General features: G+C 40.3%; 1 protein-coding gene across 5 annotated transcripts in view; it reads left to right on the forward strand.

Annotated features, from left to right (window-relative positions):
- The first annotated feature begins 571 nt into the window (after positions 1 to 571).
- The window catches only part of unc5db (unc-5 netrin receptor Db), a 104,655-nt gene continuing 89,901 nt past the window's right edge, over positions 572 to 15,325 (forward strand). For all 5 annotated transcript variants that reach the window (XM_042101140.1, XM_042101144.1, XM_042101142.1 and 2 more), the window contains exon 1: positions 572 to 884. In XM_042101140.1, the coding sequence (XP_041957074.1) occupies positions 800 to 884 (85 nt within the window). In that variant the 5' untranslated portion in view covers positions 572 to 799. The remainder of the gene's footprint in view (positions 885 to 15,325) is intronic.

Consider the following 15,325-nt stretch of genomic DNA (forward strand, 5'->3'; position numbering starts at 1 on the left):
GAACAAGGATAGTGTTAAAGTCAGATTCCAGTTATTAATCATAATGTCAGCCAATATGAAATGAATTTGGAGTATCGACGGAATGAAACAAGCCCTTGTTAGATCACACTTTTTCATTAGTGCTTTTGTCTGTAACAAATGTCATTAATATATTCTGAACTACAGCACACAGACTGACTGAATATTTATTAATGATAGCTTCACAGATGAGTCAGGTCTTGTATAAGCAAAGTACAAGTTAACAATAAAACACAAATCAGAAAAAACATAAACATGATGAATTTACCCTTGATGAGCATATAGGCCTAACACATTAATTAGTCAGTCAACGTGTAGCTATGTCTGAAAATCTTGTCTTTGGAAATACTGGCCAATTAGTCAAGAGGTAAGGAGTCTGATGGACACCTAACACTCTACCTTCAGCCTGCTGATGAGTGAGAGTGATGCTGTAAAATGAGTCTCTTCTCTCCGCCCACTGCTCCGGTTCCTTGTTCCCATTGGCTCCATGTGCTTGTAAATGTATGACATTGCAAAGTGTTCAGGCACTGGAGAAAGACATTCGACTTGGGATGCGATACTAACCCGTAGTTATGGTGACTCAACTTAGGAGAAACGGGATGCTGCCTGTCTTTGATTCAGCATTAGCTTTTGCCAAGAAAGTCAAAGTCCTTTGTCGTGTTCCTTTGCCGTATGCACTAAGCGCACAGGAACTTGCTGTAAAGGCGCTGAAAATGTCCTACGACTGAAATGCGAGGATTTTGCCTCGTTTAATGCGCAAGAAGAGACGAGAGAAACAGTCATGGGAATGCTTGAAAGAAGACTGCTCGTCGCTTTGGGCATTCTTATGCTCCCCGTGTTCTGCTTTACGCGTACATCAAGTAAAGGTAAGCAATGTGGGGAAAAAGGACACTTTTTTTCGTATGTATCATCTGAGATATGCAAGAGCTGTGTACTTTGTGAAAAGGCTACACGTTGAACACAGGTCACTGCTCACAGCGGTATAGTCGACTGTCACTGGGAAGTTGATGTTGCGCCTTTTTTTACAGTCATCGGCGTGTGTGTGCTGCCGTAAGCTTGCTTGCCATAACCTATGTGTTATTGTTCAAGAGACTACCGTGTAAACTCACAACATTCGCGTGAGTTGATGAAGCGGAATATTGGCACATTGCTTTTTATGTTGTGCGCTGGTGCCTGATAAAACACAGGTGGATTCGGCCACAGTTTTCATACAATTGAGATCAAGACATTTCCGCCCCTTTGCTTTTCTCCAGGTTGCGAACACCAAAAGTAACCCCAACACCTATAACATTGCTAAGGCAAGATTGCATCCGTGCAACAGGCGCAAAGAAAGACTGCAGATTAGTCAGATTCTCGGTTGCGTATAGCCAGTTTTCTTTTCTTATTTCTGGTTCAAGTGTTGTTTTTCCCACCACTCGCGCACTGACAACTCGTTCCCCGTTATTTGGAGGCCCGGGTGCTGCAACAGCATTTCACACGGATTGAGTAACCAATAAGCAGGTCCTCGGAGCAAACGAGCCCTTTATTTCCCTACTATAAAAACGAAACTAAAAAGCTTGATTCGGCTGCTACAGAAGCGAGATGCGAAAACACTGTGGTACAACCATTTTACTTTCGTGACGAATAGAATCCATTCAGTTAATCCATTCTGCTCCATTTCAGTTAATTTATGAGTGTAAGCATAACGAAAGAAACTGGTATTATCAATGACTAGCCATTAATGAAGCCCGACTTATTGAAAGCAGTGATTAATGAACAAGCCATAACTTACAGATTCTGAAATAGGAATTAGCCTATTGCTTTCAGCTTGTGCCGGATGAAGTGAGACAAATGCTCATTCATTGTGTGTTTTTGAATGATCATGGCATTGTATCCCTCTGGGATTGTAGAACTATACAAAACTGATATCGCATTATCATCATACTATTGTTGGTCTGCAGTTTTTATTGTTGCTAATTGTTTGGAAGAAAATCAATAATCATTTCCTCATGACACTGCATTTACCTACAATTTGAGAAATTGAACAGCATGAGTGCTGTTAGGGGCTGGGGTTTCTGTTCTCTGTGCAGTTGTAATCACCAATAGGTTGACACATCTCACAGATTCAAACACATTATAGGTTACACTTTCACAAACGCGTCTATTTGTTCACAACAATATACTCTAATTACTATTATTTGTATTTGGTCTAAGAGAGCTACACCATGGGGCATTTCTAAACCCTAACAATTTTTTCTATCGCTGTAAGGTAAGATATTCAGAACAGCAACTCAAATCACTCTCTGATTGCATAGGGCTTTACTCTGGATCAACACACTGCTCTAAGATCACTGAGTGTATAACATGGCTTGTGTAGCCTATATGGAGAGAGAGAGAGAGAGAAAGAGAGAGAGAGAGATGGCTTGTGTATATGGAGAGAGAGAGGGAGAGAGAGAGAGAAAGAAAGAGAGAGAGAGAAAAAAATCACATACAACGTAAGGAAGTGAGGTACGGTTCTGCTCTTAGCAAGCCCATTGGGGCCTCCGTGAAACTTTAAAAGGCTTTTCAGTGTGTTCACTGTGGTGGGTGTTTTTGCAGCGTCAATCTAGCCTTTCTGCAGCACGCAATGGCTGGTGTTCTCTCTTTCTCACTTGAGGGCTCAAAGAGAAATATATGCCATCTTTTATGCATTATGCTTTCCTCCAGAGAAGAACATTGTTATTTAAGCATATCAACTGATAAATGGGGTATTATTAATTCTCAAAGGCGATTTTCTATATTGTAACGCAAAATGAGTGTGATTACCATAGAAATGATGGAATTACGAACAGGTTTATCATATCCTTCATTTAGGATTTTAATTCTACTCAAGCTCTTTTAAAACATTGTTGTCATCTGAATCTAATATATACCCAAAAGCAGAAATCAGCATCCACGTCCAACCTTGTCATTTGAATATTTATTTTTATGTAAGTATGTGGTTGAGTAAGAACATACATTTGTTGGAATCATAAGTGCAACTGTCCAAAATGATTTTTTACTAATACTGTAGTTATGGATGCTTGTAAGCAGTTTCTATTGGATAGATGATCATTGCTGTTAACTGAATAATCAATAGCTGTCAAGGTTAATGCCTTTAACCTCACAGGTCTTGACTTGAATGGGAAATGATAGGCAAACAAACAGATGAGATGTGTGAAGAGTTTTGCTCCTATCTCAGCCACAGATTTGTATACTGTAGGTGACTGTTCAATTTATAGGAGCATGCAGCAGTTAGGACCGGGTGGGGATTGGTCTGTTAGCTGGAGAATTAGCAACCTACTACCACAGCCCATATGAAGTTTTGTTGAGGGGAGAAGTTGAAAATGGTTGATTCCAAAGAGGATATTAAACTCTATAGTCCCTAGGGTGCCGTGCTGAAAGTTACATAAACACTAGTCACATGACATCAGAGCTTGAGGGGGGACATATTGCTGAAGCTAATTGTTGTTTAATGTCTATATAATTACACTCTGCACCACTGCACAGACAGGTATGAGCTACTAGTTCAGTCAAATGACGGCATCCCATGCATGGAAAATAGATGGACATTTTAAATCCTTCCATTTCATGTTCTTATTAATAAAACAGGTCACGTTTAACCAAAAATAAAAGACATAATTGCAATCTTGAAGCTTGACTGACATGACTGTGTCATGAATTACTGATCATCAATTAACAATCCCAACCTTGAGGTTAAGCCACTGGAAAGTATTATAAGCCAACGAAAGCTTTAGGAATAATATGAAAGTCTTTGCAAAAGATTAGTCTTTCATGAGCTCGTCTTATTTGCTATCTTTCACAGAGGTTCTACTATAATTTATGCATCCCTTGAATTTATTTGTCACGTAATCTTGTCATGTACAAGAAACATTCACTGACAAGTGTCTTAATTAGGATAGTGACTTCTAGTGTTTCTTCTCAAGTGGGGGGAGCCACTTTGGAGCTGTCCATAAATTAGCTGTAATATGCTATGAATGTGTATAGGTCTAAGGGATGTAAGTGGATGTTCTTGCCACCATTTTTTGGTAGCACTCTCTGGGGTCTGAAGTAGTAAGGTAACATTGTTACCATTCAGGTGTCCATTGTTAATTAGTTTGTTAGTTCATTAATTAAGATGATTATTAAATTTAATATGCTGGAATCGCAAAAAACTAAATATTTCAAAAATGTGAAAGGCATTGCATTTATTTATTTACATATTAGCAAGAAAAACAACTTCAATCAAGGTCATTATACTGTACATGTAACACTTCATGTAACTAAATAGCCACCAGTTTAAGAGCTGTGAAAAGTGGTATTTTCTTTCACTGGCAACTTTACAATGTGCAAACACAAAAACAATCCACCAAGACCAGCTAGCAACTAATTTAAGGATCAATTTGAGTAAAGTGTTTTACTTAATATACATGTAAAGTTAATCAACTTTACAGTCCGAATACAGAAGCTTGAGTAATTGTGCCCCTTTTGGATATCTGAACTGAGTATCCACAGCTATGGTGGCTGACTTGCAGAAACTTGCAGTAGACAAGAGAAGATAGTGAAGCGTGGCCAGCAATTTTCCTCCAAAGCTGTTGATAAAGGATGTGGTTGAGGAAGCCGCCTCCCAGATGCTATTCGCTCACAGCACTGGGTTGTTGCATTTCCATTTATATGAGAAACCATGTAAATGCACTACATATAAATGTTCCAGGAGCTGATTTTGCTCTTTAAAAGATTTTAGAAGTATGAGGGTGTACAGTATACTGCAAATTGAATCCTAATAAGGTTTGTCACAGGACATTGTATGTATGGTAGCCACTATTATTACTTTACCATTCTGGAAAAAAGAAGTAGATGTCATTTTTTTTCTCTACAGAGAGAAAAACAACTTGCCGATCCAAGCCAAGTCCATGGGCTCAGGACCAAAATCCCACCACCGCACAGAGTTGCTCCCTCAGCAATGTTTAGATTTGAGGCAGAAAATAGAACATACTGTAGGGCAAGAGTATCACTTCGCCCGTCTCACTAGATGAGAAGCGCTGTAGCTTGGTAATACAAACTATGCTTTGATAAATATCTCTCACTAATGTATAATGAAGGTCATCATCATACAATGGAATTAATCAGATCACTTTCAGGAAAGAGGTGTGCAGCTATTCCTGTCCATTACCTTACATTACCTTGAAAATATCTAATAGACTCTCTCTCAACAGACTCTCAGTCTATCTCACATGTACCATTGAAAGTAGTGGGCTTTGGAGCGGTAGGCTTTTATCATAGGTAATTTCTTCTGGAAAGTTCTCTGGTGCCTCATAGCTTCATATTGCCTCATGGCTCTTTTGATAGCGTTATATTCACTCATCACTGATAAGCTAAGACTTGGATCCACTGTGTAAAGCCAAGCATTACGCAAACAGAGGAGAATAGCAATGGCTGTGGATCTCTCCCAACTGATGCATGATCTGACATGTGGTATGAACAAGATTGTGTCTCAAAGTGTTCCTTGTGCTATACTCAAGCGTCTGTCATGCTAACGTGTAAAGCTTCCTGGGCACAATCGCCATTGTTACACCGGAAGGTCACTCTGGTTATTTTCCATCTTGGAGGAGAGATTGGGGCTCTATGATTTTCTCCATCATTACCGAATGAATCATCAGATTTAGTCTGCCGGGGGTGTCAATGTACTGCAGTTCAGTGGCCAGATTTACATTTAAATGAAATCAAATGACTGAACATTCAGGAATGAAATATAGTAATGATAGTGGCAATAAAGCCGCAGCCCCCTTGTTCTGAGGAAAGACATTCCACCTGGAATTGCTGTCATCTACTCTGCTATGGGGCCATTTTGCAGGTAATTTATGAATTATGTGTTCCACCACATTATGAAAGACCTCCATACCGGATAGGCAATGCACACATTTCACATTCATGGAATGATTTTTGACATGCACAAAATTTTTTGACCCGTGCAAGTGTGCAGACGAGTACCTTGCTTGTAAATGTAATGAAGGCAATGAATAACCGCCATTGTTGGTCTTTCCTTGTTGTGTCCTGAGGAAAAATAGCAATAAAAGCTTCTTGTGCCCGAGATTTCTCTCTGATGGCAAGTGGTTGAAGACTGAAGAGGCTGCAGAGTTGTCCTCTAGTGTGCAAGGGGATGCATTAAGGACAAACAAGCCGGCGAGCGACAGTGATTTCTAAGACATTGGTTTTCTTTGTTTGTATTCTTCCCTTCAGTATTGGCATTGCCTCAAGGAAGACAAAACATTATTTTGAATTTCATTACACAAGGCCAAAGACAAGATAGGCTAATCCATCTACGGCAGACAACTGTGGGTTTCATTAACTTTTTTCCCCCACCTAAGAACGGAACAATCAGGGCATGGTGAAGTGGCCCTTTCCAGTCCCCATGCTAAATCATGTACAGTACAGTGTATTGAATGCAAGTTCATCCATCTCCCAGTGCAGTCTCAATCAGAGGTGTTCACATACAAGCATGGCTTCATTTCCAGAGCTCTATTTATGAGAAGAAAATAAACACACACACACACACACACACACACACTCTCTCTCTCTCTTAAAACGAATGTGTTGTCCCTATCTGGACACCGACATAGAAAACAACGCGTGTTGTTTTCAATGCATTAATTTTAAGAGTGCAGAAGTGTTTCATGAAACACAGAAGAAAAGCTCATATATTGCTGCTGGCCCAGGTGAAAATCATCATTGATCAATGCACCAGAATGCACATTTGTTAGGTTTATTAAGTTGAACACTTCACCATATTTTGCTATTCAGAATTTTTTTTTGTCATCGTTTGATGTCTTGTGTTGCAGATCATTTCAGCTCAAACTTGTATACTTGCACTTTTATGAGACTGAGGAGCCCCCCCCCCAAAAGTAAACCAGTTATTCTATATGAGAAAATAAAATGCTCTTTGCTGCTTTGCTGAAATCACATTTGGTGGTGGAGCTTGAATATATTAAAAATGCCATTTTTCATTGCATTTCATTTTCATTTTTTCTAGTAAGATAAACATAGCTGAATCTCTTGAATCTCTAACATTCTGAGAAATGCGTACCCAAGGAGTACTTCAACTTAGCTGTAATTGTTAAGGTTAATTTATGTGCCTATTAACTGTAATTAGTGCCTCTTAGCAACAGCCAACCAGGGTTCCTGCTAAAGATAAGTTCAAATGGTTGTACCATGCGAACAGGGCATTCAAGCCGCTTAAACATGCTACGCTACAATTGACTAATTTCGAGGTTTAAGTAAGAACACCTTCAAAACACAGATTTGTCAGGAATGCAGCTGACACCCACCTACGTAGGAATAAGCAAACAGTGATATTCCCATCATGTGTAATTTCACTCTCCCACTATGAAAGCATTCATAGGAAATGATGCAGCTTAACGGTAAGCAACAGATAGCACTTACACCTTTTTTTTACATGAAAGTAGTAGCTCTGCCCATTATGTGCCACGCTCATCTTGGGAATTTTTATTCAACCTCTTCTTTACAAAGGCGTGACTGGAATAGAATGTATGGGTATATACAGTATAGTGTGTGTATGAGTGAGGGTGAGTGTGTGTGTGTGTTTGTGTGTGTGTGTGTGTGTGTGTGTGTGTGTGTGTGTGTATGAGTGAGGGTGAGTGTGTGTGCGTGTGTGTGTGTGTGTGTGTGTGTGTGTGATAGATAGATAGATAGATAGATAGATACTTTATTGATCCCCAGGGGAAATTCAAGTGTGTGTGTGTATGAGTAAGGGTGAGTGTGTGTGTGTGTGTGTGTGTGTGTGTGTGTGTGTGTGTGTGTGTGTGTGTGTGTGTGTGTGTGTGTGTTTAACAGCTTTAGAGTTGAGCCATGGCTGAGGTGAAAAGGTCACTCACACGGTTTGCTCAGTCCAGGCTAAGGGAGCGAGATAATGAAATGTGCGAAGTACACACTCACAGCCAGAAAGTCATTGCAGCCGTCACCTGGGTAACCAAAAAGAAAATGGCGGTGACCTTCACTTGTCAAACAGCAGTTTGGGGAATTATCTTCATTCATGTATTGGTCCTAGTGTGTATGTGGAAAAGGTTAGCATGGAACCAAATGGAACCCCCCTCCAAACACTAAAATACTAAAAAAAACATGTGCTTGCTTTTATGACGATGTTGCCTGTGTTAATATAAATCAAACCTTTCAAAGGTTTGGCTTAATGTCCCATTATTTGTTTACAGATGGCTGAGACCAGATGAGCTTTTTATAGAGCGGCTTTATTGCAGCCCCCTCAAATACTCCAAGAGTATTTACATGACTATCAACCTCATGTCGATTTACATCACCAACCTCACTACAAGCAAGCTCTTTTGTTTACACGTTAACGGTTTTATTACTTATAAACATTGTATAAGTGTAGGTTTACTAATGTATTAACAAGTTCTACCCAGTCTAATCTTCAACTTAGGGTTAATATGTTGGAAATTGGAAGCTGAAAGACATTTGAGTGTGTTAAAAGTTTCAAATTCTGTCTCCATCTCAGACTTAAGCTTGCCTTGCCAGTGCATTCATCCTAATCGTTCAAATTCGCTGGTATTATTACTGAAAATCCTTTGTGTCATGTTGATTTATGGTACAAGTCTAAAATCTATAGATGACAATCTCAAACAAATGGGCTTTTGATTGAGTGTTTCTACATACTAAATCACAGTGGAAAATCAGTATTATGAACTCACATACTACCACACTCATTTTCCGTATTTATAGAATTACATTAAAATAATCCTCTAATGATTTTTTTTTGTAGACGTTTGCAAAAATGTGGCAAACATGGACAGGCTGAACAGCTCATAATATTTCATAGTGAATGAAGTTCGGTTAGTTTTCCAATAGAACGCATTTATTATATAACAACAGAGCCATAGAAAGGCCCATGCATAACAATAATCCCAAGCGAACTTTAGCAAAATGTCTGGAATGCAATTCAGATTCTGTTCACGTGATCGTGTAGAAAACGTGTCCTTATGGAACAAACAAATAATGTTTTCAGTAGATGTCCACAACCAGTGTGTCCAATGCAGTATTCCCTGAGCAGCACCCCTCGCAATACCCCTCACAGTTACAATGTGCAATGATTACAGGGCACAAATAAGGTGAACTCCCTCCTCTTACCTCTTGCAGACATAAATTCTCTGTGAGACCTATTAACCAGTGTCTCCAACTCACCAGCTTTTAAACCAAGACTAAAGCATCTAATGCATTACGTCCTCTCTGGTCCTTGTCACGGTGTGCGGATCCGATAGTCAATTGTGACTTTTAGTCTTACCCCTCCATTCTGTGGCCCGGGGGTCGTAAGCCGAACACACAGGTCTCTCTATAGGACCACATCACAACTCCGTTGGGACAGAGCGGCGCTGAAGGACACGGCGTGATGAATGGGCCGGCAGAGTCGTGCTCTGGCCAGAGCGGCTTTCCCTGGACCAAGTTTTACTCATGTTAGAATAATGAAAGCAAACAGGCTATACTGCCTCAATTTGTGGCGTCACGTAACTCTCACTGAGAAGGCGGGGTGGGGGGGCTTGAAGAATAACAAAAAGAAAGTGTGTGTGTGTGTGTGTGTGTGTGTGTATGTGTGTATGTGTGTGTGTGTGTGTGTGTGTGTGTGCGCGTGTGTGTGTGTGTGTGTGTGTGTGTGTGTGTGTGTGTGTGAAAGGGGTGCATGTGTTATGTGGATCAGCTCCAGTTCCCACTTAAAATGGAAACTACTGTTTTGAAATGCTTAGATATTGAGCACATGTGAGCACTTAACTAGAAAGAGTAATGAATAATTTCACTCAATTTCATGCATACATAATTTGTTATGCAATAGTGTGTGTATATCACATGTCTCTCTGTGTGTGTGTGTGTGTGTGTGTGTGTGTGTTCACTGTCTGTTTATGCATTCATTCTTTAATGCCTTTTGATTTGGACAACAGGCCTTTTGTGACTTTACTTGGAGCACCTCAGCTAAGGAAATGGTTATTAGATGGCTTGCAGACTCAATGTGGAGAGTCAGCATTTAAGTCTATTTCTCTTAGAACTAAGACTACTTTTGTTTTGGCCTCAATATTTATCTATTTATTTTTAATCCCAAAAGTATAGCAGCTTCGAATATAACAAGCTTGTTCCAACCTCTCGATTCATCCTACAAAAGCCCAGTAGTGCTGTTTAAGCATTTTTGCTGTCTCTTTTGCTTGTAATAAATATGACCTAGGGTAAATGGATTCAGGATGCTGTGGTTTCCAATGCATCTGCTCTTGGAGACAGACATGAAAACCCGCACGAGGCCATGCAGATTAGACGCAGTGTGCTTTTGCCCTTATAAACACAACAGACTTTTAACCGATGTAGGTCGGGCCAGACCAGAGGGTCAATGCATTCTCAAGCGCCATTAAGCATATTACTTAATGTGAGGAAGTATCAAGTCCCTTCATGGGCCAGCACAGTGACACACATGATTAACAGTCCTGTGCACTCGATTGTGCAATCACAATGGCTGACTCACAAGGACAAAATCAACATTAGGAAGATCATTACTGTCCGTTGCCAGAGTAATCTTAACAGCATATGGCCTCAAAGGAATTCTGGTGATAAGGGCTAGGATAACCTCTTTGAATGAGTCTGAACACACAGTAATCTCTGCTGAGAAGTCTTGTGAGTGCTACACACCAACCGCTGTGATTGACCTTTACAGCACTGCTGGGCAGGCGGGCACTAATGACAGGTCAGACTGTATTGCAGACATGTATACAGAGTTACACCCATTCGTTTTCAAGTAATCCCACACCTGTGCAGAGATGGATGACGGGGATGGAATTCAGTTGTGGGTTGAGTATGCATGTAGCGTAAATGTAGCCGGGCATTTTTGCAATTTGGCATTTGGTCGTGCTAGTGTGAAAATGACAAGGGCACGACTGGATTTGTGTTCACGGTGGGAGGTTGTGTTTGATTAACAGTTTCCCAGTAATTATTTTAGCCTGTGATACATTGCATGAGTTATCTACAGTTCTGTGCCGCTTGGAAAAAGGCCGTAGAGTTAATGTCTTGTGTCGTGCTTTGAAGTCTGATAATAATGTTTGGGCACATTCACACATACCTGCAGAGATATAAAAGTTCATGCTCTACTGCATCGACACAGGGGTTGCACCTTGACAAGGTCGTCAGTTCTCACAGGTCTTCTCCCGCTGGAAAAAGAGACAAAAAGAGATCTCCTTATTATCACTTTAGTTTCTCCTAGACAACAGTGAGGTTAAATGGAACTGAAAGTGGGAATTATACTTAAATTCACTGCTTCTCAGATTTCTATGGAGCCCTCTATGTGTGCATTTCTATGTGTTAAAGGAGAGATCTCAACAGGTTCACAAATAATGAACATTTATTTATTTTTATATAATCTCTCTTGTTTCTCAACTTTGCTGTTTTCAGGGTAGGGCACAATTTTTCACAGTAAAATGCATTCAACATTAAAACGTCCTCTTTCTTAGATGAAATAGACTGAACAATTTGTGTGAAATGGAATATAGAAATAGCTCTGCATTCCCCAAAAAGGGAAATATTCAGCAGTAGGGAAGTATTCATAGCAGTAGAGTTTCTTTACTGTTGCTATACTTGAGACACTTGTGTGACCCAGGAAGTTTGTTCCAGTGTCCTAATCACACGCTTTGAGTTCGGAATGACCCACAGGTTGTACTGCAGGGGTGGATGGCAGAGGTGGTAACTATGCAGAAAGATGCTAAACTTTTCATGCCCTGTGTGTTGTTGTTCATTGATTTCTTTCCCTGACTCATGCAGTCTCACAAGTGTCTCCTTTGACCTTACCTTGCATTTATAAAGCACTGCCCAAAAAAGCGAACACGACTAAGAGCTGTAGGCCTACTCTGTGTTGAAGGGCCGATATAATAACTGGTTTGGCTCTGTGTGCGTATCCTATGGGGATGTCCTGGGGGGGGGGGTATCTCTTTACTTGCTTTCTTCTTGGTCCAAGTTTTGGCGCAGAATACCCTTCAGTGTTGAACCGGTGTCAGGGATCGCGTGTGTCAACTCCGCAGAGGGCTCCCACAGCCTCGCACCGAAATCACTCCGTTTTCATCTCTGCCTCCAGGGTACCAGAGTGCTTCTTTGTTGATTTACCCAACACCTACAGTACAGTTCAAGCCAATATCTCTTTGTTTGAGGCTTTATTTAGAAGTCAGAGATTGAAGTGAGCAAAAAAAAAAAAGTTGTGTAATCTCTCTTGCTTATGAGTAATCTGGTTTATTGTTGTGGTCCTATTTGAGGCACTGAAGTTTTCAGTGATCATGGACATATAATAAAAAAGTCATTGTCATAGAAACTGTGGAAACAAATGCTTTTAAAACAACAATTAGATGCAAGACAGAGATGATGTTATTGATGCACAACTCATAGAGGCACTTCATATTAAGGCAAAAGATATCAGTACAGTTACAAAAGACATCACGCAGGGTTTCTCCTGCATAAAGAATTGTGAGGTGGCCGCCTCAATCAAATTACGTGCTGCCTCCACCTCACGACAAATGTTTTGTACTTGTAAAATTCTTGTAATCTTTGCATTAGGCATCTGAAATAGCCAAAGAAGAGAATGTGTTGGATTTCCTTCATTCAATCCTGACGAATGTGTCTGACGACACCTTGGCTTTGCAGCTCTTGAAAGGTTCATATTATCTATCTCTTGTACGACCAAGCACGCCAAGCTTCTTGAAAAGCTTCCCCAAATTAACATTAGTGAATCTTCCTTTTGCAGACACGTGTCAAATCACACATCATGTTAAAAAGAGTGTTCACGGGGAAAAGAATCAAGACGGCAGGTAGCCAAGTGCAGATTGCAGATTGCATCATTAGTTCTTCTATGGGGGAAAAAAGTTACTTCATGTTTACTTCATGTCCACAACCCCCCCCTTCCTCGGCCCCGCCACTTGCTCATTATCGTCACAGTCACATTTTTGCCCAGTTAAAACCCTGTTCATGTTATGATTTTGTTAACACTGGTCACAAAATACATATGTAGCTCTGAAAGCCATGTCCATCATGCATCTATCATCGGACTGTAATGGAGGCTCACCAAGGAACTGTCAGCTGAAAGGCACAGTCAAGGAGAGGCCTGCTTTCATTTAATGGTGATCCTCCTGTCGCACGGCTCCTACACGGCGCATCTGAAATCCAGGACATCTCTGTCATTAAGTCAGTCGTCTTGGAGGAGGCTCGGATGGCAGCTCATAACACGGCATAAAAAACATTTTATCATCATCCATTTCCTGTAGGAGTGTAGTCTGTCATGGAGGTAGCCTAGGAGAGGCTGTAAATCTGTATCTGTATCAAGCATAAATAGCAACACCAATGACAAGGCTAGTTTATCTGGGCAACATGAAACCCAAGGCATCAATAATTCAGGTGTGCCTCCTACTCAATGTAATTCATTGTATAAATATGTCAATACATTGGCATGCACATATTAATTTTGAATAAAGTATAATTAATGCAAACACATTGATTGTGCATTCACCGTTCAAATAATTAATGTTTTGCTTTGAAATATTTATACTACCGAGATTAGCAGGTCCGTTCAAAGCAGCCATTCTCTGATAAGATTGAGCCACTCATTAAGTATATAACAAAAAATAAAAAATGTGAAGTTGCAGTGAGCATAGACTCAAATTATAATCACAGTTTAACACATATTACTTGAAATTATGGTGTGATTGCAATAGCACAATGGTATTTTTTGTTTGACTGTTAGTATATTATAGTATATATCTTAGTATATAGTATATAATAGTATGATTCACGCACTTTCCTTGATTCATTCAGTGATAATGTAGTTTGAGTTTAGTTTCCAGTCACTTTAATCACTGCCATTTTCCTCTTACAGTAATGTGTATTCTCAGCTGACCATGCAGTAGCACTCTTATGCATATTGCAGGGCTGTGTAGGCTCAGCCATTAAGAGAAAACAGCCATATGAATGAAGTCAGAAAAGACTTCCTTGAATTGATTTGAATTTTTCAACACTATTTCACATTACACAGCATGGCATGAGATTCAATGACAATGCACAATTGGCCGCATGTTGTACCCGGGATCTGTACAGGCATATCTTCACAGTACAACATGCACTCCCACAGAGTACAATCAACAACAAAGCCTATCTAAAATTACAAACATTACGTGAGATACAACAATACACTTGCATACGCTGGCATCAGTCGCAAATGGGCCGCATGTTGTACCCAGAATCCGTAGAGTAGGGCTGAAATGATTATTTGAGTAATTCAAATAATTCGATTACAAAAATGATCAAGGAATTTCTCTGCTTCGAAGCTTTGTTTGATTATTGCTTCACACGGACTGTTATTACTGAAGTGCACACCACATTCAGAATTTGTGGGCGAGATGACAGAGAGCCAAGAAACCATCAGTAAAAGACAGAGATTGTCTAAAGTGTTGGGAAAATTTCAAACTTAGAAAAGAATACAAGGTGCAATGTGTCCACTGCAAAGCAGAACTAGCGTAGCACAACAGCACGTCAACGATGATTCAACATCAACCGAAAGCATCCAGTTACCAGCTCACCAAGCACAGCCACCGACACAAGGCAACTTAAACACTGATGTTAGCTGATTTAATGTATTAGCTAGTTAGAACGTATGGTATTTGTAGCGGCTGGAGCCAAATGTTGTGAGTCGATATGAGGTTAAGTTGTCGAAATTTTAAGTAGTAAACTAATTCATATAAAATTGTACATGTCGTACGTGTGGGCGTACGAGGATTTACGATACAAAAGGAAAGGCCCATTAGGCTACCTCACCTATCGCCTACCCCAGACATAGCATAGACAAAGTATAAGCAGCCGTGGCCTACTGGTTAGCACTTCGGACTTGTAACCGGAGGGTTGCCAGTTTGAACCCCGACCAGTAGGCACGCCTGAAGTGCCCTTGAGCAAGGAACCTAACCCCTCACTGCTCCCCAAGCGCCGCTGTTGTTGCAGGCAGCTCACTGCGCTGGGATTAGTGTGTGCTTCACCTCACCCTGTGTTCACTGTGTGCTGAGTGTGTTTCACTAATTCACGGATTGGGATAAATGCAGAGACCAAATTTCCCTCACGGGATCAAAAGAGTATATATACTATACTATACTATACTATACTATACTAAACTGCAGTTTTGGAGGAAATATTTGCAGTTCTTATGCAGGAAATACAGTATTTTGGACACTGGAAACTGCATTGTACTGCATAGTAGCCTACTGTACTTTACTGCAGAAATGCAGTATTT

The sequence above is a fragment of the Alosa sapidissima genome, chromosome 8 (genome assembly GCF_018492685.1).
Source record: "Alosa sapidissima isolate fAloSap1 chromosome 8, fAloSap1.pri, whole genome shotgun sequence".
Classification (NCBI taxonomy): domain Eukaryota; kingdom Metazoa; phylum Chordata; class Actinopteri; order Clupeiformes; family Clupeidae; genus Alosa; species Alosa sapidissima.